The sequence below is a fragment of the Mirounga angustirostris genome, unplaced genomic scaffold (assembly GCF_029215605.1).
Source record: "Mirounga angustirostris isolate CCGP_5_RB_7025 unplaced genomic scaffold, mMirAng1.0.hap1 SCAF_13, whole genome shotgun sequence".
NCBI lineage: Eukaryota > Metazoa > Chordata > Mammalia > Carnivora > Phocidae > Mirounga > Mirounga angustirostris.
The window spans coordinates 8885183-8912333 of NW_026991721.1; the positions used below are offsets into that span (position 1 = coordinate 8885183).

Here is a 27151-nt window from a genome sequence, read left to right on the forward strand (position 1 = left end):
CTGTGTGTGTGTCAAATAAATAAGTAAAATCTAAAAAATAAATAAATGAAATCTGAAGGGCCTTTTAGACAGCCAAATGAAGATTTTGAATAGGAAGCTGGACATCTAGTCTGGTACTCAGGAGAAAGATGGGCTGGGAAGTTATACAATCACACAGCAGATGCAAATTGGGACCAGAACCCAGGCTCCCTGGTTCCAAAACCATTTGCTTCCCACTTTCCTTTCAGCCAAGGTCGGAGCAAGCATCTGGCCCTGTAGGGAATGAGAAAAGAGGGAGCACCGCTAGCAGGCAGAGTTAGGGCACCCGAAAGCCCCAGTGGCCCCACCAAGGTGCTCCTTCTCCCCACAGGCAGAGCGGTCTGAGCAGGACATAGGCAGGATCCCGAGCCCGCCAGTGAGCCTGGCTGCTGAGTTCTACCCCTCCTTGCCTCTCCTTGTCTACGGAGTGGTCCCTGTGGCTGCCTGCCCCACCACTGTCCTCCTGCCAGAGACTCTGGGCCAGCCACTGCCCTACACAGTACAGGACCTGGGGAGAAGGTGGCTGTACCCTCCCCTAGCCTCCCCACCCTCAGATGCACAGGAGACTCATAGCTCCTTGATCCAGCCCTGTTTGACCACAAAAAGTCCAGACTCCAGGGTGAGATCACCTGGGATCATTCAACTGGACTCTTGCCTGCGGAGCCTCCTGGGTCCTGTTCTTACAGGCAGAGTCCCCTGGAATCCTGCCTGGGACTCTCGGGTCTTGGAAACAGTGGGTGGTTTGGACATAAGGTGGGACAGCTGAGCACAAACACTTAAAAAGAATGCCCCGGTGCTACTCCTGAACGCTGCTTCTCCTTTCCCCATAGGTAAAAAGGGAAATTGGGGTAGAAGCAGCAGGAGAGGCAAATGGTCTCACTCCAGGCCTCCGGAGGACTGAGAAGGGGCAGAAAGCAGAAGAAGGAGCCCCTGAATCTCATGGATATGGACACGAAGAGGAGGGCTGGAGAAATGACAGCCAGGGGAGGACAGGAGGGACCTCTCCTGGACTTGTGGTTCCAGAGAAACACCTCCCCTGGGATCCCTCCTCCTAGCCAGACCCACCTAAGCCCATTTCATTAAAAGGTAACTATGCCCAGGGGTACCTTGGCGGCTCAGTCAGTTAAGGAGTCCACTCTTGGTTTCGGCTCAGGTCATGATCTCAGGGACCTGGGATCCAGCCCTGCAATGGGCTCCACACTCAACAGGGAGTCTGCTTCTCTCCTTCTCCCTCTCCCTCTGCCTGTCCCCCTGCTCTCATGGACATACAAGCCCTTGCACATGCTCTCTCTGTCTCTATCGATTAAATAAATAATTTTTTTAAGAAACTATGCCCAACTTCTCCCACTGTCCCTCTCTGGTCCACCCACAGTGGCCACTCCACATCAGCCAACCATCGTTGGTTCCAAACAATCATGCAGTGATCATATATGCAGGAAATCCAATAGAATCTACACAAATGCTACAACTAAAACATGAGCTTAGCAAGGTTGTGGGGTATAAATCAATACAGTTAAAGAATTGCACTTCTGGGGGCGCCTGGGTGGCTCAGGTCATGATCCCAGGGTCCCATGATCTGCCTTCAGCTCAGGTCATGATCCCAGGGTCCTAGGATCAAGCCCAGAGTAGGGCTCCCTGCTCCCGCCCGCCTCCCCCCCTACCCCGCTCATGCTCTCTCTCGCTCTCTCGCTCTCTCTCTCAAATAAATAAAATCTTAAAAAAAAAAAAAAAGTGGGCGCCTGGCTGGCTCAGTTGGTTAAGTGACTGCCTTCGGCTCAGGTCATGATCCTGGAGTCCCGGGATCGAGTCCCGCATCAGGCTCCCTGCTCAGCGGGGAGTCTGCTTCTCCCTCTGACCCTCCCCCCTCTCATGCTCTCTGTCTCTCATTCTCTCTCTCAAATAAATAAATAAAATCTTTAAAAAAAAAAAGAAAGAAAGAATTGCACTTCTATACACTAGCAATAAACAACTGGAAATTGAGATTTAAAAAACAGTATCATTTACAGTGGCATTAAAAAACATGAAATACATGGAGAAAGTTAAAAGATCAGTGGTTGCCAGAGGTTTGGAGGGAGCAAGGAGGGCTGAATAGGTAGAACACAGGGGATGTGTAAGGCAGGAAAACTATTCTGTATGATACTATAATGTATCAAAATGATCAGTAATCCATAAGGTAAGTATTATTATTATCCTTAGGAAGGATTATTATTATCCTTGAGGAAGGTAAGACACAGCTGAGAAGTAATAGAGCCTACACTTGAACCCAGATAGTTGACTTGTCCCAAGAATTCATGCATGTACACACACACCATGCGCCCACCTTCCTCTCCACTTCTCTCTGCTCCCTGCGAGGCTGTTCTTAGAGTTACAGTGAAAAACCATATGCATCTGGTTCACCCCCCACACACACACACACACACTTGCACCCCTCCATCAGTCTTCCCTGGAAGTCGAGAAGGGACTACAGTGATGGGAGCCAATCAGGAGGCTCTGAAACTCTTTCCCTCTGAGACAGGTGCAAACATCTGGAAACAAAGGAGAAAAGAGGAAGCGGGAGATGAATGCGGAGGCAAGTCTCTGCTCTCCCGGCCAGGCCCTGGCTGCAGGAGCAGTGCACCACGTCGTACCTGGGCTCTTGTTCAGGAAGTCCAGCTAACCTAAGCTTCACCGCCAGACTCCTCAGCTCCTCTGTGATCCGCCTCTGGCGAGCCCTGAGCTGGCAGGGAGGAGGCCTGGCAAGGCAAAATAGCGCAAGGGGTCACTGAGATCTGGTCTCGTCCTTCCCACCCTGGGGCCCTCTCTCCCGCTCAGCCCCTGCCTGCCTCTCCTGGGCTGGCCAGAACCCCAGCACTGATGGCACTGGGGGACCCGGCGAAAGAGGGAAGGAGGCTGGCCTGATCTGCGGTCCAGACCAGCACTGAGGATTCCCAGTCCTGGTACCAGTTCTGAGCCTGGGGGTTGCGGGCCATGAGGAGCTCTGGCAGTGGCTGCAGAGAGGCGGGAGCAGGTGGATACGAGCTGTAGCAGCCCGGCCCGGAAAGAGCATCTGTCATCCCAAGGCCTGCTCTGGCCCCTTCCTGGGCTAATGGGGCTCTACCCTGGCCCAAGGAGCCCAGCTCCAGGTGCCTCCGAAAACAAGCACACATTGTCCCAGCCCTGAGAAAGGGAGGGAGGAGGGCATAATCCGCACCCAGCTCTGCAGGGGCGGGGAAGATACACAGGACTCCTAATCCCACTGAGCCAAAGGTCTGTTTCTAGATCCGCCCTATTGCCCGGCCGCGACTTGCCCCTTGGCCTTCCTCCTGCCTTCCGACTTCTGACCCCGCCCCCTGATCCTACCAGCCTCGCCTTCCGAGCCCAGGGCCTCTCCGACCCTGGCTCCGCCTCTCTGCCCTGTACCAGGTTTGATCCTAAGGCCCCATCACCTGGTCCCACCTCTGCTGGGATCCTCCGTACCTACCCGGCCATGTCCTTCAGATTCTCCACTTGTTTCACCCTCCCCTGCTGGTCGGACGACTGGTTCGGGACCATCCTCACCTGGAAGAGCCACGTGAGTGCCCCCTGCCCCGCCCCTCTCCCGGCTTTCCCGCCTCCCAGCCCAGCCCGCACCACCACCGAGACAGGGTTTCTGTCCATTGTCTCACTAATCTTCCCGAGTTCCTCTAAGACAAGACCCACGACCCCCATTTTACAGGCCAGCAGTGTCCTGTCCAGCCCACTGCCATTACCCTGGGGTGGGCTCTGCGCCTGTTGCTCTCCCTGGGCCATCCAAGTGGGTCTGTCCCGCCCCACCTCCCACCGCCCAGAAAGATTTTGAGTCGCAGTCCAGGTCTGGGACTAGGGTGAAGGGCAGTTGGACTTGCCTCTCTTGCCTCACCCTAATCCCAGCCCTGTCTGATCCTGTCTTGACTTAAAAGTTTGATATTTTGGGAGTGCCTGGGTGGCTCAGTTGTTAAACGTCTGCCTTTGACTCAGGTCATGATCCCAGGGTCATGGGATCGAGCCCCGCGCCAGGCTCCCTCCTCCGCGGGAAGCCTGCTTCTTCCTCTCCCACTCCCCCTGCTTATGTTCGCTCTTTAGCTGTCTCTCTCTCTGTGTCAAATAAATAAACTCTTTTTTAAAAAGTTTGATCTTTTGTTCATTGTGGGGTTGGTTGGTTTGTTTTTGCATTATTTTTTATTTTTTTAAATACTGCATTAAAATATGACATACCGTGGGCACCTGGCTGATTCAGTCCATGGAGTGTGCAACTCAGGGTTGATCTTGGGGTTGTGAGTTTGAGCCCCATGTTGGGTGCAGAGATTACTCAAAAATAAAATCTTTAATAAAAAATTTAAAAAAAAATGGCGAAGACTAGGTGGCTCAGTCGGTTAAGCATCTGCCTTTGGCTCAGGTCATGATCTCAGGTTCCTGGGATCCAGCCTCTTGTTGGGCTCCCTGCTAAGTGGGGAGTCTGATTCTCCTTTTCCCTCTGCTGCTCCCCCTGCTTGTGCTCTCCTGCTCTCTCTCTCTCTCTCTGTCTCTCTCTTGCAAATAAATAAATAAATAAAATCTTTTTTTAAAAATAAAATAAAAATTAAAAAATAGGGGCCCCTGGGTGGCTCAGTCAGGTAAAGCATCTGCCTTTGGCTCAGGTCATGATCCCGGGGTCCTGAGGTCAAGCCCCACATCATCGGGCTCCCTGCTCAGCCGGGAGATTCTGCTTCTCCCTCTCCCCTCTGCTCTTGCTCTCTCTCCCTATGTCTGTCTCTATCTCTCTCTCAAACAAATAAATAAAATATTTAAGAATAATAATAAATAAAAATATTACATATTTTTTTAATTTTTTGCCCACTGCCCCAAGCCCCAGGCCTCTGTACAATCATCATCTTGATCTTGTAGAGACCTGGTGGTGTGTTCATCATTACCTAGGCCAAGGTGAGAGTGGTGCCAAGTCCTTGAGGCAGGAAAGTGCTTGGCATGTTCCAGAGAGAGCAAGGCCAGCGTGGCTGGAGCCGAGGCGCAGGAGGCCGTGGTAGAAAGTGAGGTGGAGCGGGAAGCAGAGGCTGACCAGTGTGGAGGCAGTAATCCAGGTAAGAGATGGCACTGGCCAAGACCACAGTGGCCCACCCTGGATATAGGTAAGGAAGAGACAACGGGATTGTCTAATAAATTTGGTTTGGGATGTGAGAGAAAGAATGGAATCAAGGATGACTACAGGATTTGGGGCCTGAGCTACTCAAAGGACAGAGTTGCCACCAACTGAGATGGGCAAGGCTCCAGAGAGATCAGGTTTGGGGTTTGAGATGAGTCATGTCTGAGATGATTCTAGATTTCCAATGGAGCAATAGTCATAGCTCCAGCCATCACGTTGAAACTGAGCCCGGCGCCTTCCCGACAGTTCATAGCTGAACTCATTTAATCTGCATGAGAGCCCGACGAGGTCGAGCTATTGTCATCCCCATTTTACAGATGAGAAAATATTGGGTTTTCAGAAGAGAGGCTGGGCTGGAGACATAAATTTGGGACTCATCAGTGCGTGGGTAGCATCAGTTCACCTGGGAGTGGGTGTGAAGGTCCAAGGACTGAGCCCAGACACTCCAAAGTTTGGAAAGTGGGAAGATGAGGAACATCAGCAAAGGCAATGGAGGAACAACAACCAGGGAGAGAGGAGGAGAACCGGGAGGGGGTGTCCCCAGAGACTAAGCACAGAAAGTATTTCTAGGGATGCCTGGGTGGTTCAGTTGGTTGAGCATCTGCCTTCAGCTCATGTCATGATCCCAGGGTCCTGGGATCAAGCCTGTATCCAGCTCCCCGCTCAGCAGGGAGTCTGCTTCTCCCTCTCCCTCTGCCCCTCCCCTCCCCTCCCCCATCTCTCTCTCAAAAAATAAATAAATAAATCTTAAAAAAAAAAAAGAGTTTCTAGAAGGAGGGAGTAATGAAGAGAAAGCACTTTGAAAACTGTCAACTGAGGTCATAATACAAGAGACAGTTTGGGTGTCCGTGTAGCCCTCGGCAAGTCACAGAGCCTCAGCTTCTACAACTGTAAAATGGCTCCTTTCACCCTGTGACTGGCCCTTGTCCCCAGCCTCATCCCAGGACCACCTGCTGAGTCAGGTTTATGACTCTACCCACCCCCCACCTTCTCCTGGCCTCTGCCCTTGCCTCTACTTCCCACCTCCCACCACTTACCTGACTAGAATGTTCTAGTTCATAATCTATATTTTTGCCGCCAAAGGGTTCCCTCACCCTGGACCAGGCTTGTGTTGGGGGAGGGCGATTTTAATGTAAACACTGTGCAGTGCACCCCTCATGCTGCCAGTATGTGTAATCACTCTCCCACCACCCTGGCTCTCCTTTGACTCTGGCTCGGGCCCAAAGACCAAGTGGGTTGCAGATGCAGCTGGGGACAGGGAAGGTGTGACCTGTTAACCAAATTTCAGAAACAGCTTTGGAGAGGAAGGCTGAGAGCCATGAGTGGGAAGTGGGACCAGGGCTTGGAGATGAGGTTCAAGGTGCAGGGGTCTGGAGCTGGGAGCCAGGAGACTTGGGGCCAGAGGCCTCCTAGTAGGCTAGGGAATCAGGTCTATTGACTGAGGACTGGAGGCTGGAGGCTGGGCCAGAGAAGCTTGGGGTTTGGGGCTGGGACCTGGGATTAGGAACCAGGAAACCACATCCATCACACTGACCCCTGCCAGCAGAGCCCAGATGGCACCCTTCAGATCCTCTGATCAGAAAGGATCTGGGAAGGGGCAGGCAATGGACTGAGTTTGAGCCCTCTAGGGCTGAGTCAGGGAAATTCACGGGAAGCCAGACACAAAGGACACACTAAGGAAACTGGAGCAAGGGGACCTGGGGTGAGGAGTGTCCAAAAAAGATTGGAGCCAGGGAAAGGAGCCCTTGATGGAGACAGGGGTCCAGGCCTGAAGGGTGGAGGGAAGGCCTAGAATTATCACATGTGGGAGCTGGAGGGTTTCTACATAAACTAGTGCCCTGTGACTCAAGAATCTTCCTCAGATGCCAGTCCTAAGAGAAGCTCATGTAAAAACTAATTTCTGTCAGGGCACCTGGGCGGCTCAGTCGGTTAAGCGTCTGACTTTCGGTTTCAGCTCAGGTCACGATCTCGCGGTCATGGGATTGAGCCCCGCATTCGGCTCTGCACTCAGTGTGGAGTCTGCTTCAGATTCTTTCTCTTTGCCCCTCTCCACTGTGCACTCGCTCTCTCTCTCAAATAAATAAATAAAATCTTTTTAAAAAAATCTGTAGTGAAATAAGTTTGGGAATCTGCATGTTTTCTCTGCCTCTCAGAGAATCTTAGTGCATATTTGCCATTTAAAGGTTCTGATAGGTTCTTACAGTAAAGAAAGCCTAATTAATTTCCCGTTTTCCCATGGAGGCCTTTTTTCTTATCATTTACACCTACTAATGTCTTGCAAAATAGACTTTGAGGAATACTAGGCTAGCCTAAACTCCGATTTCACTTCTGGGAAACCAAAGCTCAGAGAAGGGGAGTGATCTGCTGAAGGTCTCGGGGCCAGGAGAGGCAGAACTGAGTCAAACCCCAGGTGTCCCATCTGCAAAGAACATCAGAGCTGGGAGAGTCCTTTGGGACCATCTAGTCCATCTTCACCTCTATCCCAATCCCGTTTATAGATGGGTAAACTGAGGCTGGGAGAGAGGCCATGACTCCTTCCCTCCCACAAGATTCTAGACTGGGCCCCCAACCTGATTCAAACAGTCCGGTGCCCTGACATCCTACAGAAGCTTGGGAACCAGATCATCCTCCCCAGGCTCCCCTATACTGTCCCTGATGGAGCCAGCTCCCACTGACCATTCCTGTACTTTTCTTCACCTTTCTTCCTATTCCCAGGAAGTTCGTGGGCTCTGATCTGCCCTGGTACCTTCCCCAAGATCATCTTATCTCCTCAAATAGCTCATCAACCCCATGGCTTCTGGGCTTTGATTTCTCCTGTTCACTTCCTCATGTTCAGCACAGTGCTGGGCAGACTCCAGACTGTTGCCTTAGGATGGGGTCGCATTACCAACCTGGAGAAAGTAGGACATACTATAGGCTGCATACGTCATTTTTAAACAGCGACTACTGGTTTAAAACTCTGGAAGCCAGGGGCGCCTGGGTGGCTCAGTCGGTTAAGCATCTGCCTTAGGCTCAGGTCATGATCCCAGAATCCTGGGAATGAGTTCCGAGTCCCACATGGGGCTCCCTGCTCAGCAGGGAGCCTGCTTCTCCCTCTGCTGGCCGCTCCCCCCTGCTTGTGCTCTCTCTCTCTCTCTGACAAATAAATAAATAAAATCTTAAATAAATAACCAAACAAAAAACTCTGGAAGCCTACCCCTGGAATGTAGGGCAAGGGAGCAAAGGATCGCCATGACAATGGCTGCCCTGGGCCTGGGTTTTTATCCCTGTCTTCCCACACCCCAGGGGGCTTGCAGACTCACCCCCTTGGTGGGTGATGACAGGAAAGTTAGAGCAGGCTAGACCTATGCTCAAGGAAGAGGACCACAGGCCTAGGAGGACAACATAGCCACCCCAGAACTAAGCAACTTGAGGCCCCGGCAGGGCTGCTTCCCACGTTCCACAACGCAGAGCCAGCCTGGCTCCCTCCCTCCATCCCTCCCTCCCAGTATTGCCGCCATTTTGCTAGAAAGGTTTTCCTTCCTCTAGTAGGCACCCAGCCCCTCCTTTTCTGAGCCTCCCGCCCTCAGTGGATAGGGCAAGAAGGACAAGAAAGGCAGTGAAGGTTTGTCCCCAGCCCCTGAGGGCCACATGCTCCCTAGCCCCGTCGGTCGGGCACAGCACCCTCTCGGCCTTCTCGGGGCTCCACCTTCACGCAAACCCCTAATGCGCCCCAAGGAGGGGCGGCTCTAGCCGGGAGGCCCCTCCCCCTCCCCAAGCCTCAGCGGCGGAGCTCCGGCCTTAACTCGATTGTGCACTGTTAATCACGGCGTGTGCCGACTGGCGGAGTAAACAGGCGGCCTCTGAGGTCGCCCAAAGTCATCAATCCCTGCCCTGGTCAGGCCTTCAGCGGCTGAGGCTGGCAGGAGGCGTCGAGGGCCGGGGGGAGGGGGGGAGGTACTAGACCCTGGGCAGAAAGAGTGATGGGCCACCGTCAGGGATGGGGGGGTGTGGGGAGAAGGGGAAGGCGATTCTAGACTGGGCCTAGATGCATCGATATTGACATTTGGGGGCCCTTTAGGATAGAGGCAAAGGCAATGATCGGGAGTCTACTGGCCTAGCTCTGGCACCTACTAGCCGAGCGACCTTAAACAGATTACTGAACCTCTCAGTACCTCAGTTTCCTTATCTGTGAAATGGGTATAATAATTCTACCTACTTCGTTGGGTTATTTACAAAAATTAAATTGGTTAAAACATGTAAAACATTGAGGGGCGCTGGGTGACTCAGTCGGTTAAGGGTCAACCTTCGGCTCAGGTCATGATCTCAGGGTCCTGGGATTGAGCCCTACATAGGGCTTCCTGCTCAGCGGGGAGCCTACTTCTCCCCCTGCTCATGCACTCTCTCGCTCTTGCTCTCTCACACAATAAATAAATAAAATCTTTAAAAAAACCATATAGGGGAGCCTGGGTGGCTCAGTCGTTAAGCGTCTGCCTTCGGCTCAGGTCATGATCCCAGGGTCCTGGGATCGAGCCCCACATCGGGCTCCTTGCTCAGCGGGAAGCTTGTTTCTCCTTTTCCCACTCCCCCCGCTTGTGTTCCCTCTTTCCCTATCTCTCTCTGTCAAATAAATAAATGAAATCTTAAAAAAATAAAAAATAATAAAAAAAACATGTAAAACATTGAGAACAAAGCTATATGTTTGTTAAATAAATGGGGCAGCAGAATGAAGAGCTGGGAGAGACACTGGCTCAGCAAATTCCCGGGATACCCCTCCTTCTTATAAATGGCCCAGAAGAGTTCTCAACTAGTGAGAAGCTGGGCCCAAGATCTACAAACTGTGAGGGAGTCCAGAGGGCCGACTAAATTAACCTAACCTAACCTCAGTTTTCTATCTGTAAAATGGAAATCATCACAGCACCTACACCATGGGGATGTTATGAGGTTTACATAAGACAAGTGCACGTAAAGCGCTCATGAATGCGTTAGCCAGGGATAAGTGCTGCAGTGAAGGGAACTTCAGAGAGTTGGATCTGCACCATCCCTTACCCACCCCTGCCAACGAAGGGCCTGCGCTATGGGGCAAGAAAGAGGCCTTTGTGCTGTTACTCCTCTCCCTGCGCAGGCACAACCCCGCCCCGCCGGGCCGAGAGCCCGGCCGCTAGAGGGCGCCGCAGAGGTGCGGGGGGCGGTGGGTACCGCCCGAGCGCGCCGGGCAGAGGGCGCCGAGGCGGGGGCTCCAGGGTCACCACGCCGCAGGCCGGGAGAGCGGGCAGACCCCTGCCCACCGACGTACTTCCTGCGCCCGCGCCCGGGGCGAGGGTCTCGCGGAGAGGTGGGCAGGAGAGAGCGCGGGCTTAGGCTCCACTCGCCCTGCTCCCACTCCTCGCTACCGTGGGCTTCGAGCTTTGGTCTCCGTCTGGGTGGGGACTCGAGGACAAGGCGTACACGCTCACGGGGGTCGGGGGGAGGATGCTACGAGGCAAGGAAGCCAACTTAGCCCGGCTGGGGATAGGGGACCCTGAAATCGGTCCTGCCTCACCCGGGTCACTCGCCGGGCGCGTGGACTCAGCTATGGAGGCTGGAGAGAAGCCTTGGGGATCCGGCCCGAAGCGCCTGCCCAAAGTTCTGCACCACTTCTCTCCAAACGTCTCACATCTGGTCAAGTCCAGGGCCAGGGCGCATATACCAGGTGGCGGAAAACTTGGGGACCCGGTGTCCACTGACCAGGCAAAGCAAAATTGACGCCGTTAATCAGATTTCTCAAGCCATTTTTTACCATACAGATTTGAGTGGGAAGCACGGGCCTCCATAGCGCTGGGGAAAGCGCCCCTTCCCTCCGTCTGGGCCACACGTCCACCGTGCGTCCAACTCCTAGGCGGCAGCAAGTGACCTGGGCTCCGAGGTCCTGTCCACATAGGCGGGACAGAGAGCGCTTAGGGACGCCCAACGGGAACCCTGCTCCTCCCCGGAGCCCCGTGCAACCCCGTGCAACCGAGATTCACAGACTCGTCCAAAATGCGTCACCTCTGCTCCCAGCATTCAACGCCCCCGCGCGACCCCTGTCGCTCCAGCCGCCGGAAGGACCAGGGGGCGCTCTGCCCAGGTCCAGGCTGTGCAAGGAACCAGGGCCTGGGCCGCCCAGAACCCATCCATTCTCCGGAAGCCGACCTCGAGGCTTCGGGGCAGGTAGAGCTGAGCTGCCCGGGACCCTGCCCCTGCCCCGAGAGTACCTGCACAGAGCCCTGTCCCGGAGGTGAAGCGCCCGGTACGTGGAGGGAGATTGTTTCTCAGAGGCCTTAACTGCCGAACGGGATCGGAAAACCTAGATTTCCTGTCCCAAGATAATGCTTTTTGTTGCGGCCACTTTCTCCCCGGCCCCGATTGTCAGGGACTCTGGGGGCCCGTTACTAGCCCTGATTTATCTTCGGCCCCGCCCTGGATATTAGTTTCTTCTTTTGTCCGGGAATTAGTCTCTCCCGACGTCCCCGCCGTTGGGGAGGGGAGGGAAGGGGTGTAAAGAGGCTGAGGGCCTAAAGTAGCGGTGGGGGTGGGCAAGGAGGGATGCCGGCAGGACGACCAGCTGCCTTCCCCCGCATCCACCCCCCAACCCCCAACCCCCCGGGCTCAGAATCGAGGTCACCGCCCACAGCGGGTGAGACCTCCAACCCACGCCCATTCCTCAGGGCACTGAGGCCCAACCAGTCCGACTTCATAGGTCCGGTGGGAACGAAAAGGATCGCCGACCCCAGGACAGAGAAAGAAGCAACACTGACAAGTGGCAAACGTATCTGGCTTTGAGCTTCTCACGTGGGTCCAAGCCGAGGGGGAGGGTTTAAACGAAGGCGCTACCAGCTCACAGCACCAGCACACTCCCAGCGCACGCTCACTTCCTGTCCCCACCCCCTGGCAGCCCTGAGCCAGGACCCCTGCCTTTAAAACATGCGGTCGCACAACAGGTCTCGGTCATTCCTGGAGCTGCAGCCGGCGCACTCCCACCCCGACCCCGGCCCCAGGATGGCCCCAGACACGCTGAGCGCACCTACCACGGAGCCCTGGGCTTGCGCGCAGCTTGAAAACCTACTCATCTGTAAAATGGGAATAATAATAGAAGCTCCCTCAGGGAGCTGTTGTGAGAAACAAACCAGTTAATGAATATAGAGCGTTTAGCAGCGCCGGGCACGTAGTAAGTGCTCAATACGGTTATAAATAACGACGATCATGGCTTTCACCGGTAGCGAACGGCAGTGCCACGTTTAACCTGCAACTCAAGGTCAAACTGCCCTGTTGGGGAGGTATCTCTAACCCCACGACGGCGATAAAGAAACAGACCTAGGGAGGGGCACTAACTTGCTCAGAGCGGTTCAGCTGGGAAGAGGTAGAGTTGGATTCGCACCCAGGGCCGCTTCTCTCCTCCTCCCCGTGCGGAGGCTGAGAGAGGGGCCGGGCCCCGCGCGGAGAGCCCCGCGTTCCCTCGGTGGCCCGGAGGAGTGACTCTTCAGCCGAGGGACCAAAAATAGCAACCCGCAGGAGCCGAGACCCAGGTGCCCTGCGCCAGCGGTCGACCCAAGCGGCCAGAGAGAAGCGAGAAGTGGCTGAGGTCAGGCCGGCGGCTCCCGGGCGGCTGGGAGGGGTCGAGCGGGGGCGGGGCTGGACCCCCACGTGCGCCGCCTGCCGCTGCTTAGCCAAGCCCTTTGTCGCGAGCAGCCGCGTTCGTGCCTCACTCGGCGGCTTAAAATAAAGACAATGTTCCCAGCCTCCCTGCGGCTAAATCCGGCGCGGGTGCGGGGGCGGTGAGAGAGCCGGGTGGGAGAGCTTCTCCTGGTCCTCCCTCCCTGCCTGCCTCAGTTTCCCCATCTGGTAAGGGGAGCTAGCCAAGTCCGGGTGGAGAAGAGTCATACGGGCCGGGGGGCCGGGGGGGGGGGCATCATCCCCCTGCCTCCGCGGCTTCGCGGACTTAAGGACGAAACCGCCTGGGACGGAGAGGGGCACTCAAGAAGAGGCAAGGGAAAGCTGGACACCCTCCCCTCCCGCCTACAAAATAAGTGTTTTTATTTCTAACGGGACGTGTGCAGAGGCGGTGGGAGAAGAGAAAAGGGAGACCAAGGAGATTGGGGGGAGGGGGCAAGGAGAGAGCCTGATTCAGACTCGGAAATGGATGTTGAGCGTGGAGGCCTAACACCCCCACACTCAGCCACGTGTACGCGCACAAGTACACGCAGCCCCACCGCGCGCCCCAGCCGCAGCCGCAACTCGAGGACCGCCCAGCAGGGGGCAGCCCGAGTCTGAGCCCACGGACAGGGACTGGTGGCGTTCTGACCCCACCCCGGACCCGCTGGTCGGGCCCGGGGTGGGAGGGGGCTGCTCAGATTCCTCTCCAAGCTGCAGTGTCTCCTCGACTTCAGAAGGGAGGTGGCCTGGATGCTTGCTCTACCCTCAGCTGGCTTTGAGAAGCAGAGATCCCCCACATGTACCTGCCACGTGTGCCCACCCCTAGCATCCCATGGCTGCTGGCCAAGCCCCAGGGACACCAGTTTCTGTGCCACCTGGCTCCAATGGCAACTGGGCTCCAGCCTGAGGAAGCCCTGGGTTACCCTCAGGCGATTGAGAGGGGGTGCTTGGTGGGGAAATGGGCAGGGGGAAAGTGGTGGGGCAGGTCCCGGCCCCCTGCCTTAGAGCCAAGGGACCTGAGTCCAAACACTTGCGCCGCACGTATTAATCACGCCTCTGCTCTTCAGTTTTCTCATCTGCATAATGGGACTAATAGATGATCCCTGTCCTTCCTATCTTCCACCCCAGAGCTTCAGCATGGCACCGTGGGGCAGAGGACACAGCAGCCCAGCAGCCAGCTCCCCAGCTCCCCTCCGTGGTCAGCTCCCTGGGAGGTCTCTAGGGCCAGGTGAGGGTGGTGCAGAACCCTGGTCTCTATGGCAAAGGGCCCCCAGGGGTTCTATCTCTGGGGAAACTCAACACAGAAATCCAAAAGAGGGGGGAGGGAGGGTACTGACCAAGCAGTCGGGCTAAGGGAGGTGGGGAGGAAGGGCAAGGTTGTCACTTCCCAGGTACACACCTGTGAGCCCTGAGTGGGAGTCAGGGGAGACAGAGTTTGACAAGCTGGGAGGAGAGCTGTCTGTCTGCCTGTCTGTCTGTCTTCCAAGTGGAAGCTGGGGGTGGAGCAGGCAGGGAGGTAGAGGCTGCCTCACTTGTCAGAATTAGCAAGTTCCACAGTTGGGCAACACTCAGACACACACCGAATACAGATACACGTGTACACACACGTCCTGGTTCCAGACCAACAGGGTAACACCTGCATTTACACAGGTTGCATGGTATTCGGGGACATTCACGTGGGGGGGGGCACTCAGCAGCACGTGTAGTGGGCACACGCCCCCTCCACTCCTCCCTTCCAACCAGACCCCCATAGAGCCTCACACCCGGGCTCTGCAGCATAGAGGGACGCAAGAGCACGCAGCCCAGCACGCGGGCACGTCTGCCCAGCCCCTGGGGCGGGTGCGCCAGCCCTCTGGGTCTGTTCCAAGTTGGCGCCTCTCACGTGAGGCCCAATGTGTCATTTCCAAACAGAAGGAATCTAGCTCCTTCGCAGCAGGGAGGAAGAGCAGGGTGTGGGGCTGGGTGGGTGGGTGGGCGCGTGGGCGTGTGCAGGGGCAGGGCGTGTATGAGGGAAACAGGCATGTGAACGCCGGGGTGCGTGTGTTGGGGCATGGTGCGCACAGATTGGGGGCTCTAAGGTTGGGTGGGGGAAGGAGCCCCGGGAAACAGTGTGCCTTTGTGAGGGTGTGTGTGTGTGTGTGAGTGTGTGTCGCTGAGTCTGTGTGCAGTGGGTGTGAGTGTTTGTCTCCCTGTATCCGCCTTCTCTCCCGTTCCGGACTTTTAGCCTTCCTGGGCTCGTTTTCCCCATGTCCTACCTCCTCCCTCTCGGGGCTCGAATTAGGTGCCCTAGTGGAGGAGGGAGGCACGCTCCAGGACCTAGTCCAACCCCAGCCGCTGCCTGAGGCTTCCCTCCAGCTCCCCCTCCCTTCCTTTTCTCCCTTTCCTCCCTCCCTCTCTTTCCTCTCCTCCCTCCCCCCCCCCAGGCTGGCGTGCCAGGGGGTGGGACATGCCAATCAGTGGTTGTGCCTCTCCGGCTGCCAGCACAGGGCGCAGCTCCCCCCGGGAGCCAGGTGTTTGGGTCCCTGGAGACGGCGCCGGCCCCCGGGGAGGCAGTGGGGCTGAGGACCCTACAGACCCTTCTCCAGTCCCATGGTGAGTACATTTGGGTGGGCTTGGGAGGGGCTCCATCAAGGTGGGGGCGGGAAAAGCAGGGTCCTGGGAGCGAAGCAGAGACCAGGACTAGCAGGAAATGGGGACGAACTCCAGAGAGAGGAGGGGGCCAAGGAGGGGTCTGGAGGCCAGGGGGGCTCTGTAGCATTGGACAGTGGCCGCTCCAAACACCCAGTCTCGTGGCTTTGAGCAGATACACCTGATGTTTTTCTGGGGTTCAGCTGGCAGAGGAGATGGAGACCCCCCCCTCATGAAACTGGACCTGGAGCCCAGAGGGATTAAGCCGCCACGTAGCAGGCAGAGGACCCAGAATCCCAGGGACAGAGTGCAAAGGACAGGGGGCCAGAGGGCAGCCTTGGCCACCAGCATCCCGTGGGAGGTTGCCCCCCCCGACATTGGGGTGCCAGTCCCAGAACCTCCTCCTCTTCTCCCTCAGGGAACCCTGACTCCCACCACCCCCATCCACCTTCAGGCCCCCCAAGATGGACTGAACCAGGTTGCTGGCCAGACGGACAAGCTGGATGCCAAGGTGGGTGTTAGACCAGAAGCCAGCAGGAGACCAGGCCAAGAGCCCCAGGGCTCTCCGGGAACAAATGGGCACATGGGAGGCCACACCAGCCAGGGAACGTGGCCCTGATGTGTGCAAGGGCCCAGAGGGCCCTCCCTATGTCCACGGTGTCTTGGGCTCCCACAGAGCAGGTCTCAATCCTGTGTCCTGGTAATGCATGGGTACTAATGGGCACCCACGCGGGTACCCATCCCAGTACCCCCCAGACTCCACAGTGTAGGTAGGGATGGGCTGGAGGCCACCAGCTCTGATTCCTGCAGACTCGCCAGCTGGGAAGGGGGTGGTCAGCTCTCACTGGGTCATTCAGACAAGTGCTGTTTAGGGGTTATCGGTGCTAGCGAGAGGGGTTCACTGCTTGCCACAAAACATACCTACACAGCTCCATCCAGGCTGGCCCAACCACCATGACCCACCACCCCCCCCTCCCAAGTGGCCAGAAGGAGTCAGACTGTCTCCTACAGCTGGACAGTCTTCTATCCCTGAGTAATCAGCTGCTCACTGAGCTGTCAGATAAGAGTTAGTTCTCTGCCCCCTGACCTCAGCCACTGGGCAAGCCATGATCGCTCCTGTGATACAGAAGGCAGGGGAGGGGATGGCGAAACGGGGCTCCGGAAGATGCGACTCTTGTCTCCCAGGCTGAGGCCTAGAGGTCTGAGAACTGATCCCCAAGTGCAAAGAGGAGTCCAGAGTGCCAAGAAGGGGTTAGGCTGAGGTCACGTCAGCCCATTGACCAGTTGGAGAGACGGAGGCTGAGAAAGGTGAAGGGATGTGCTCGTGGTCCCAGAAGGGACATGGAGGGGTCCTCCTGGGCTAGGACCCCGTTCCCCTCAGCCTCAGGGCAGCATTGCACTCCCACCTCCTTGAGCAAGATGTTGGGGTGGGGGAGCAGCAGGGAGCTTGGGCTCTGGAGGGGAGGGGGAGGGCGGGCGGGGAGAGGTGGGTGAATATCTCGCTGGGTTTCTGCTCTGCTGTGATGCCATGGTGATGCCTAGAAGGATGGGGGAGGGAGGGAGGGAGAAGAAAGGAAATGGGGAGGAGAACTCAAGGATGGAAGAACAGGGGGCAAGTGGAGAGGTGGATGAGGGGCAGAGCACTGCTGATACCACCTGGCCGAGTGAGGTCTAGGGCCCAGCCTGCTGACCACCTGGCTCTGGCATGGTTCAGCTGAACTCGGGCAACTGGTTAAAGTCCATCAGCCGTGAGTGCATTTGGCAGTGGTTCTAGGGCTGACGCTCCTCTTCCGGCTCGGCAACACATTTATGAGCATTTAACTGAAGGCTGCTGCTCTCCCCAGGGCCACTCGGCTCTCCCCATCGTGACCGTGGCGCCTGAAAATATGATAAATTGCACGTGTTTACCCCCTCATTCCCAAGGCCAGGCATCGGAGGTAGGAGTTTTGTGCACCTTTAATGGGTCAAGAGCTTCTTTTAGAGAAAAGTTAACCCCGGGGGAGAGAGCTGCCTCTGACAGGCTGGCTTCTGGATTAAGGCTCCAGCAGAAGGGACCAGACAGAAGACCGGGCCAGAGGAACACCCTCCTCTCTGCACATGTGAAGTCCCGGAAGCCCAGCCCCACAGACCCTACCTCGTATCTCCCTCTCCCCAGTATTGCTCCTTCTTTCCAGTCGGGGCTCTGCCAGCTTCCAGGCCCAGAATCACAAGATGGCTTCGCTCCTCCCTCCTGAATCCCTTCCCCTGCACCTCCTCATTCTCTGTCTCCCCTTCTCCACAACTTGGCCAGCGGTAAGATTCAGGAAGCCCAAGTGTTCAGGAATCCCTCTCCCCAGCAATCGCTCCTAGCCTCCCCCTTCCTCTTGCCGGCCAGATCCCCAGCCCCTGGGGATTGGTCCAAGGCTCTGGCGGTCAACAGTCTGGCTTGCCGTTTGAGAGGCTCTGACCTCATCCCTTAACTCTTTAAGCCCAGGCTGACTTTTTCCTCCCCCAGCACTGACAGGCCCCATCCCACACCCGTGCCTGTCCTATCACCTCATTCAGCTTCCCCGAGGCAGGTGAGTCAGGGGCTCCTTGGCCCATTTAACAGGTGAGGATGCCTTGGCCATTTTTCTCCTGTGCTCTCAAGTCAGACAGGGCCTCACCCAGGAGACAGGGGCCTGGCAAGTGAGGGGATGCAAGAACTGCAAGGAGTCGGGGCGGCGGGGGGGGGGACACATGCTCTGGAGCCTGACCCCTGTGGATTCAACCTCATGCCCCTGAGCCGGAAGTCAAACAGGAGGACCCCATGTGCATATTCACGTATTTCTTCCACAAATATTTATTGAGCAACTACGTGTGCCAAGCACTGGGATAAAGCAGCGAATGAGGCAGACACAGCCCCTACCGTGCTTCTCCGAGAGCTGCGGCTAGACCTCCCCCTTCCACAGTGCTGTCATCATACCTCACACAGATCGACAACAGACCCTGTCACACACACACACACACACACACACACACACACACACACACAGAGGCCAGATTCTAAAGGAAGGACTGATTCCTCACTGACTCAAACCTCAAACTATGGGTTGGCCAAGTCAGTCAAGGTGGGCGAGGAGCCTGTGGGGCCCACCATTCCCACAAGAGGAGTTTAGAGTAGACAGGGGTCCAAGAGGTCTAAATCCTGGCTGCATTAAGGATTTAAGGTCCTTAAGGTCTCAAAACCTCAGTTGCCCCTTTTGCAGATTGAGGATAATAAAACCTGCTTCACGAGGAGTTGTAACAGGTCAATTAAATCATGAATAGAATGCTTAGAGCCGCGTCTGGTATATGGTAAGCAGTCAGTAAATGCCAGTTGCTATGATAATTTTAATAATATTACTAAAAGCTCCCAACAACCTTCATCAGGAGGCCACAGTCCTGAGCAGAAAGGCACCTCCCTGATTCCTTGCCTCCTTCCGGTACCCCAGACATGACGCCCTCAAAGGATGCATCCCACCCCATCTCCACAAAGCTACAGACTCACCCCCACCATTTCTTATTCTCACTCAGCAATGCACATACCCTCACACACAATCATCCTACAGGATTACCAGGTTGGGACAGTGACTTGCCCAAGGTCACACGGCAGGGACCAGCGCAGGCCCCCAGGAACGTTCTCCTGAGCAAATCACTGTCTGAAAGAGGTTTGGAGGAAGACCCCCCCCCCTTTTGACTGGGGAGGAAAGGCAGAGTTATTGACAGCTCTGTTCTTGGACTGCATCCCAAGAGCTCAGATGATCCAGGGAGTGGCAAGAATCAGGGACCAGTTCCCCAGAACCACTACCCTTCTCTTTCCCCACCTTTGTCCCAGATAGGAGGCCTTAGCCTCTACAGCTCCTAGGTGGGGTATAGAGGAGTCTGCCAAGTGGAAAGAACACAGGCCTCGGACCTCGCAGGCCCAGGGCAGAATCCCAGCCCCACCACTTCCTATGATACCATCAGCAAGTTGAACTTCAGTTCAACAGTCTTCATCTGTGAAATAGAAATAAGAACCCCCATTGGGGTGCCCTATGGATTAAAGGAAATGATATCATACATCAAGAGTCTGGCATGCAGGAGGTGATTAATTATGGTGGCTATCAGTGTGGCTATTAAAATGAGTGAGTGGGAGGGATTTCCAGCCATTAAGACTGCCAGCCTCCTCACCTCCAAGGATCACTTCTCATAGGCCCCCCCATTCTGAAAGCCTTTTTAAAACTCATCAAAGCTGGGGTACCTGGGTGGCTCGGTCGGTTGGTTAAGCATCTGTATTCGGCTCAGGTCATGATCTTGGGGTCCTGGGATCGAGCCCCACATCAGGCTCCCTGCTCAGTTGGGAGCCTGCTTCTCCCTCTCCCTCTGCTCCTCCCCCCATTTGTTCTCTCCCTCTCTCTCAAATAAATAAATAATCTTTAAATATATATAATAATAATAATAAATAAAAACACATTTTTTAAAAGAAAAAAAAGAAAGGCACCTGGGTGGCTCAGTTGGTTAAGTGACTGCCTTCGGCTCAGGTCATGATCCCAGGGCGCTGGGATGGAGCCCCGCATCGGGCTCCCTGCTTGGCGGGAAGCCTGCTTCTCCCTCTCCCGCTCCCCCTGCTTGTGTTCCCTCTCTCGCTGTCTCTCTCTCTCTCTCTGTCAATTAAATAAATAAATAAAATCTTGAAAAAAAGAAAAAAAAACAAATGAGGAATCTGGAACCCAGAGAGGGGCTGTGCTGGGGTCTGGACAGCAAGAGGGGGCTGGGCTATGGATGGGACTGAGGACCCAGAAATAAGTCCAGAGAGGCTCTTTGGATGCCGTGAGCCCCATCAGCTGGCGGATACAGGATGCCCAGGGAAGGACAAGTTAAATGATTGCTGATGATCACACCGCTAGAAAGAGACAGTTTTGAGGGAGGACACACAAAAAACTCAAGATAAATAATATTGTAATGTAACATTTTAAAAAATCAACTAGCCAAAAAAAAAAAAATCAAACAGCAAACTAGACAGCCCACAGGCGGGCCGTCTGTTTTTGTAAATAAAGTTTCATTGGAACCAGGGCCAGGATCAGGGTGAGTCATGGGTGATAGGATTGTTTGTGCAAGTGCAGAGTTGGACCCTGCCTTTGTTTAAAATTTTGTTCATGATGGATGGTTGTGCATCAATTTCCTTTTTTTTTTTTTTAAGTAATCTCTACACCCAACATGGGGCTCGAACTCATGACCCCAAGATCAAGAGTCATGTGTCCTTCGACTGAGCCAGCCAGGCACCCCATCAATTTCCACTTTTTAAATATTGCATTAAAATATCCATTTTCTTGAACCCTGAGTTTGGGGGCACCTCTGATTTTACTCCCAAGGCAAAACTGTCTCCCTCACCCCGCCCAGCCCCCCGCCCAGGCCTAGTCCAGCTGTGATGTGGGACCAGATCCGACAGTGGGGACCTTGGCCCAGCGTTGACCGCTGCACCACGCCCAGGCGGACAGGACGCCCCAGCAGCTGCCGAGGGTGCGGCCTCTGAAGTCAGCAAGCTCATCTTGTCTGTCTCTGACTCAGTCTTTTCCCATCTTGGCCCAGGGAACCACTGGAGGCTACAGAGCTGCCCCAAAGCACCAGAAGTTGAGGGGTTGGGAAAGGGAGCCAGCACCCGAGCGAGGAGCCAAGAGACTTTGGGGGTACACCATGCCTTCTTCCCCCCCCTTTTCTCTGGGCCTCAGTTGTTCTGTCTGTGCAATGGCACTAAACAGCACTGAGCTCAGATCAGAGGGATGGGAGTTGTGCAGGGCAACCCTATCTTGGGAGGCGGCACCCACCAGTGCCTCCCCAGGGAAAGCCCCAGCGGGCCCAGTCCGATGCCGGCCTCCAGCCTAGCACCTGACTTTGGCTATGGGAAGAGGATGCAACGAAACTCAGTAAGCAAGACAAATAATGTTTTACCATGGTATTTTTAAAATTCAAATTGGCGGGGTGCTGGGCTGGCTTAGTCAGAAGAGCACGCGACTCTTGATCTCGGGGTCGTGAGTTCAAGCCCCACGTTGGCTGTAGAGATTACTAAAAAAATAAATAAAAATAAACAAATACAATTTAAGAACTAAAATTCAAATTGGCCAACTATGGCCTCCAGGCCAGCCATCAGTTTTTATAAATAAAGTTTCATTGGAAAAAACTGCTTGCTCTCAGATCTTGGTTCCTACCTTAACCTGGGTGATCTTGGGCCAATTCTCTTGCTCTTCTCAACCTCAGTTTTTCACCTGTGAAATGGAGAGAAGAGCGAACGGGTTTCCCTGTTAAGATTAAATGCAATAGGTGCGCATGAGCACTTTGAGCAGCGACTGTCACTCAGGGAGCCCTGAATAACAATGATCATTATCATTAGTAGTTGCTATTGTCATTGTATTCAAAATTTCTTTTAAGTATTTATTTAAGTAATCTCTACACCCAAGGACTTGAACTCATGACCCCAAGATCAAGAGTCACATGCTCCACCAACTGAGCCAGCCAGGTGCCCCAAGAAATTTTTTTAATCAAAGGAGCAGACACTTGGGGCGCCTGCGTGGCTCAGTCGGTTAAGCGTCTGACTCTTGATTTCAGTTCAGGTCATGACCTCAGGGTCCTGGGATCGAGCCCAGCATTGGGCTCTGCACTCACGGGGGGCGGAGGGGTCTGCCTGGGATTCTCTCTCTCTCCCTCTCCCTCTGCCCCTTCTCCCCCTCCTCCGCTCTCTCTCTCTCTCTGTCTCAAATAAACAAATCTTAAAAAAAAAAAAAAGAGGGACACCTGGGTGGCTCAGTCAGTTAAGCGTCTGCCTTCAGCTCAGGTCATGATCCCAGGATGTTGGGATCGAGCCCCTCATTGGGCTCCTTGCTCAGCAGGGAGTCTGCTTCTCCCTCTGCCTACCGATCCGCCTGCTTGTGCTCTCTCTCTTGCTCTCTCTCTGGCAAGTAAATAAATAAAATCTTTCTTAAAAAAAGAAGAAAGAAAGGAAGAAAAAGGAGCAGACCCTTGTAGGAGGCAGCCCTCACTGGTACACATGCCAAGAATCAACGGGAACGTAGCGCTCACCGTGTGGTGCCAGGCCTGTCCCAGGCATTCTATATCCATGGACCCATGGATATAGACACAACAATTCCTTGATTTATTCACCCGGGACTAGTGTCATTCTTGTTTTTCAGCTGAGGAAACTGAGGCACATGGCAATTACGCCACCAGCAAGGATCACATAGCCAGTAAAGGGTACAGCCTGGATTCAGATGGAACCAGTCTGGCCCAGACTATCCAGGTCCTTCCACCGTGATGTTCCCTGTCCCCCTGAGGAGCAAACCGCCCGAGACACACAAGCATGCGCTGACAGCCACGGTCCTTCACTGTCACACTCCAGACTGCCATCCTAAGCGTCCCTCTCACACACCAACACCATGACCGGCAGAGACGACCTCAGCCACACACCCTTGGTCACAGGCTGTCACAGCCACGCACCCCTAGGCCCCCTGTCATGTCGACCTCCTCACAGGCACACAGCACGCTAGTCTCTCTGTCACAGACCGGGTCCTGAGGAACACCAGAGCCTGGTGGGCCCTTGCCCAATGTCTCTCCCTTGGAATTTTTCCAGTGATGCAGCCCCTGAAACCCATAGCAGCAGGTGGGAGGAGACCCCAACTCTTCCAGGGACAGATGGATGCCTGAGGCCCAGAACAGGAAGGGACCGGTTGAAAGGTACAAGAGCAAAGCGGTGGCTTTGAGCAGTGGGGGTCTCCTGCCCAGCCCGTAGGGGCTAAGAGACCCGGCTTTTCCCTTTACCCACCTTTAGCGCCTAGGCTGGACTCCAGTTTGGAGAAAAATGTGGGGGAATCTTCCCTGTCCCCATGCTGCCCCCACTCAGCTTGGACCCAGGAACAGGGTGGGGAGACAGAAGGGGGCCCTCACACCTCAGCTGGGGCCAGACCCCCGCTGCCTGCTTTCACTCCAGAATTGTTTTTCTTTTTTAAGATTTTATTTATTTATTTGTCAGAGAGAGAGAGAGCACGAGTAGGGGGAGTGGCAGGCAGAGGGAGAAGCAGGTTCCCCACTGAGCAGGGAGCCCAATGCTGGACTCGATCCAAGGACCCTGGGATCATGACCTGAGCCGAAGGCAGACACTCAACCAACTGAGCCACCCAGGCATCAATCACCCCAGACTTTCTACCGCCAGGCAAGCATTCAGGCCCAGAGCAACTTACCCTGCTGCCCTCCTAGAGGGTCTGATCCAGCTCCAAACACTGCCCACCTCCTCTCTCATTCTCTCTCTCTTTCTCTCTGTCACCCTCAAACACACACGCACATGCACACGCACTCACGCATACCCCCTCAGGGAAACATGCGGACACACCAACACACACCTCCCCCTTATCTTCTCTAGAGCCCTCCCCAGGCCTTCCCATCTCTCCTTATCTGATGGAAGAATCCTGCTCCACGTGCTCCAAGTAAAAGAGAGATGTGGGTTCTAATCATACCCACTTCCTCTGTCGCCGGGTCTTGTGGTTGTTTGGAGTCACGGCTGCCTCAGGGAAACGGGGAGCATAAGAGACCTCTCTCTTAGAGATGTACGACAGTTAAATTAGATAATTCAATTAAGGGCTTAGGGCTGTGTCTGGCATGTAGTAACTACCTAGTAAATGAGAGCTTTAATAAAATTGAGTGAAGTGCTTTGAAAATTTGGCAGTCCTGTATACAAAGCCAGTCTCCCGACTCCTGCCACATGAGTGAAGCAAGACAGGAATTAGTAGCAATTTCCCAATGAGAAAATTGAGGCTCAGAGTCTGAATGGTGAAGCTGGAAGGAGGACTCCATCTCTGGATTCCAAACCCCTCCCCCCGGTTCTGCTGGCACATCGAGTCACGGCCGGGACAGTGCCTTCTGGATGACTGTGTGTGGCCACAGGTGAGAAGGGGTGGCCTCTGGCCTAAAGCCCTGAGAAGGCAGAGGCTGTGTCCCCAGCACCTTGCACCCCAAGCTATCATAGACGACCAGCGGCCCGGCCAAAGCCCATGTCCTCTCTTTTCAGGTGATGACCCCCCCGTGAGGAAGCCCTGTAGTGTGACTAGAGGAAGGGGCTGCCCCCGCCGGCCCCCCCCAACCCCGCCACCATGAATACCTCGGCCCCGCCCGCCGTCAGCCCCAACATCACCGTCCTGGCCCCGGGAAAGGGGCCCTGGCAAGTGGCCTTCATTGGGATCACCACAGGCCTCCTGTCCCTGGCCACGGTGACAGGCAACCTGCTGGTACTCATCTCCTTCAAGGTCAACACTGAGCTCAAGACAGTCAACAACTACTTCCTGCTCAGCCTGGCCTGCGCTGACCTCATCATCGGCACCTTCTCCATGAACCTCTACACCACGTACCTGCTCATGGGCCACTGGGCTCTGGGCACACTGGCCTGCGACCTCTGGCTGGCGCTGGACTACGTGGCGAGCAACGCCTCCGTCATGAACCTGCTGCTCATCAGTTTCGACCGCTACTTCTCCGTGACCCGGCCCCTGAGTTATCGAGCCAAGCGCACACCCCGCCGGGCGGCGCTGATGATCGGCCTGGCCTGGCTGGTCTCCTTCGTCCTGTGGGCCCCAGCCATCCTCTTCTGGCAGTACCTGGTAGGGGAGCGGACGGTCCCGGCCGGCCAGTGCTACATCCAGTTCCTGTCCCAGCCCATCATCACCTTCGGCACGGCCATGGCCGCCTTCTACCTCCCCGTCACGGTCATGGGCACACTCTACTGGCGCATCTACCGGGAGACGGAGAACCGGGCCCGGGAGCTGGCGGCCCTGCAGGGCTCCGAGACACCCGGTAAGGGCGGCGGCAGCAGCAGCAGCTCCGAGCGGTCCCAGCGGGGGCCTGAGGGCTCCCCGGAGACCCCCCCGGGCCGCTGCTGCTGCTGCCGGGCGCCCCGGCTGCTGCAGGCCTACAGCTGGAAGGAAGACGAGGAAGAGGACGAAGGCTCCATGGAGTCGCTCACGTCCTCAGAGGGGGAGGAGCCCGGCTCTGAGGTGGTGATCAAGATGCCCATGGTGGACGCCGAGGCGCAGGCCCCCGCCAAGCCGCCCCCCCGGAGCTCCCCCAACACGGTCAAGAGGCCAACCCGGAAAGGGCGTGGGCGAGCGGGCAAGGGCCAGAAGCCCCGAGGGAAGGATCAGCTGGCCAAGCGGAAGACCTTCTCGCTGGTCAAGGAGAAGAAGGCGGCGCGGACCCTGAGCGCCATTCTGCTGGCCTTCATCCTCACCTGGACGCCATACAACATCATGGTGCTGGTGTCCACTTTCTGCAAGAACTGTGTCCCCGAGACCCTGTGGGAGCTGGGCTACTGGCTCTGCTACGTCAACAGCACCATCAACCCCATGTGCTACGCTCTCTGCAACAAAGCCTTCCGGGACACCTTCCGCCTGTTACTGCTTTGCCGCTGGGACAAGCGTCGCTGGCGCAAGATCCCCAAGCGCCCCGGCTCTGTGCACCGCACCCCCTCCCGCCAATGCTGATGGCCGCTCACCTGCATCCCGCCGCCCCAGTCCCCGGGAGAGCCGGGTAGGACGCGGGCAGGGGCTGTGACCTCAGACCCAGGGCCCTGCTCTGTCTTCACCAGGCTTCCGGGGGAGGGGAGGGGGGGGGGCCCCTAGGTCACCTTCCTGGACAGCCAAACTTTGCTCTTCCCAGGCAGGGAACAAACCCAACCCGGGGAACTGGTTTTTCCGTTCCCTGCTGGGTGGGAATGGGCTCTTCACCAGGAAGAAGGCCGGGGAGACGGATCCAAGCTCTGGATCCCTTGTTTGCCTTCAGGCAGGAAATCTGTGGGGAACCAGCAACGGCCGGGCCAGGAGAAAGAAGGTTCACATCTCAGTCATCCCTGGCCCAGGGGCTGGCCCGGATCGCTCGGCTCCAAGGGAGCACCCCCTGACTGGGCATCCCCTCCCTCCGCAGGCACAGCCCCCACCACCCCCGGGCCGTAGGCACACTCTCCAGGGTTGTCCAGCCTCCCTACAAATGTCCCCAGAGTGTCCCCAAGGCAGATGTCCAAGCATCAACAGGACAATGCCACCAGAAGAGACCAGCTAGGCCAGTCACACACCAAGTCCCCAAGGCAGCAGCAGGACCAGGCGCCAGGCGTTCTGACTGTCCCACTATGTAGTTTCCCTGGGAATGAGGGGCAGGGCTGCCTGCTCTCCGGCCCCACACCTATACCCTCTGCCCCAGAGAAGCCCTCAGTCCCTCCCTCCCTCCCTGGCTCACGGCCACCACCTGGATAGATCTGCTCCGTGCAGGCCTAGCCAGGCCTCCCGCATGCTGCCTGCCTCCAGCCTGCCCCACACAGGCCTGGCCCAGCCGAAGGGTCCTCTCCTGTGAGCTCCCCGTCCAACCCATGCATGGCCTCCCAGCCGCCCTTATGTCCAGGCCCAGCCTGGCCGCAAATGTTCTTTCCTTCTATCCTCAGCAAGTGCTGAGTCTGTGAATAAAACCACATGACTAGCGGGCGCTCTGGGGCCTTCTTTCCCTGTGTTGGATCCCGGGCCTGGTCTTAGGCCAGGGCAGAATGGGATGGGAGGGCTCAAGTACTGTGGAACGTGGGCCACTTCCCTGAGCCTGGTCCCGGGAGGGGCAGCACTGAGTGGCTGGATCTCCTGAAACCTGTGGGCCCCAGCACTCCAGGGTCCCCGGCTCAGGGGAGTAGGGCTCTCATGGGCAGGAGGGAGGCCAGATGAAATGAATTGC

At 55.9% G+C, this 27151-nt stretch overlaps 1 protein-coding gene and 1 pseudogene across 1 annotated transcript; both read left to right on the forward strand.

Annotated features, from left to right (window-relative positions):
- LOC123857946 (solute carrier family 22 member 6-like) overlaps nt 1–19295 on the forward strand; it is a 46775-nt pseudogene extending 27480 nt beyond the window's left edge.
- Nucleotides 14820–26907, forward strand: CHRM1 (cholinergic receptor muscarinic 1). Its single transcript, XM_064576275.1, has 3 exons — nt 14820–15394; nt 15849–15941; nt 24462–26907. Exon 3 carries the CDS (start codon nt 24544–24546, stop codon nt 25921–25923), a length of 1380 nt encoding a protein of 459 aa, XP_064432345.1. The 5' UTR covers nt 14820–15394; nt 15849–15941; nt 24462–24543; the 3' UTR covers nt 25924–26907.
- Nucleotides 26908–27151: the final 244 nt, after the last annotated feature.

Coding starts and splice junctions, on each gene's coding strand:
- CHRM1 (XM_064576275.1), top strand. CDS start 24,544: ATGAATACCTCGGCCCCGCCCGCCGTCAGCCCCAACATCACCGTCCTG.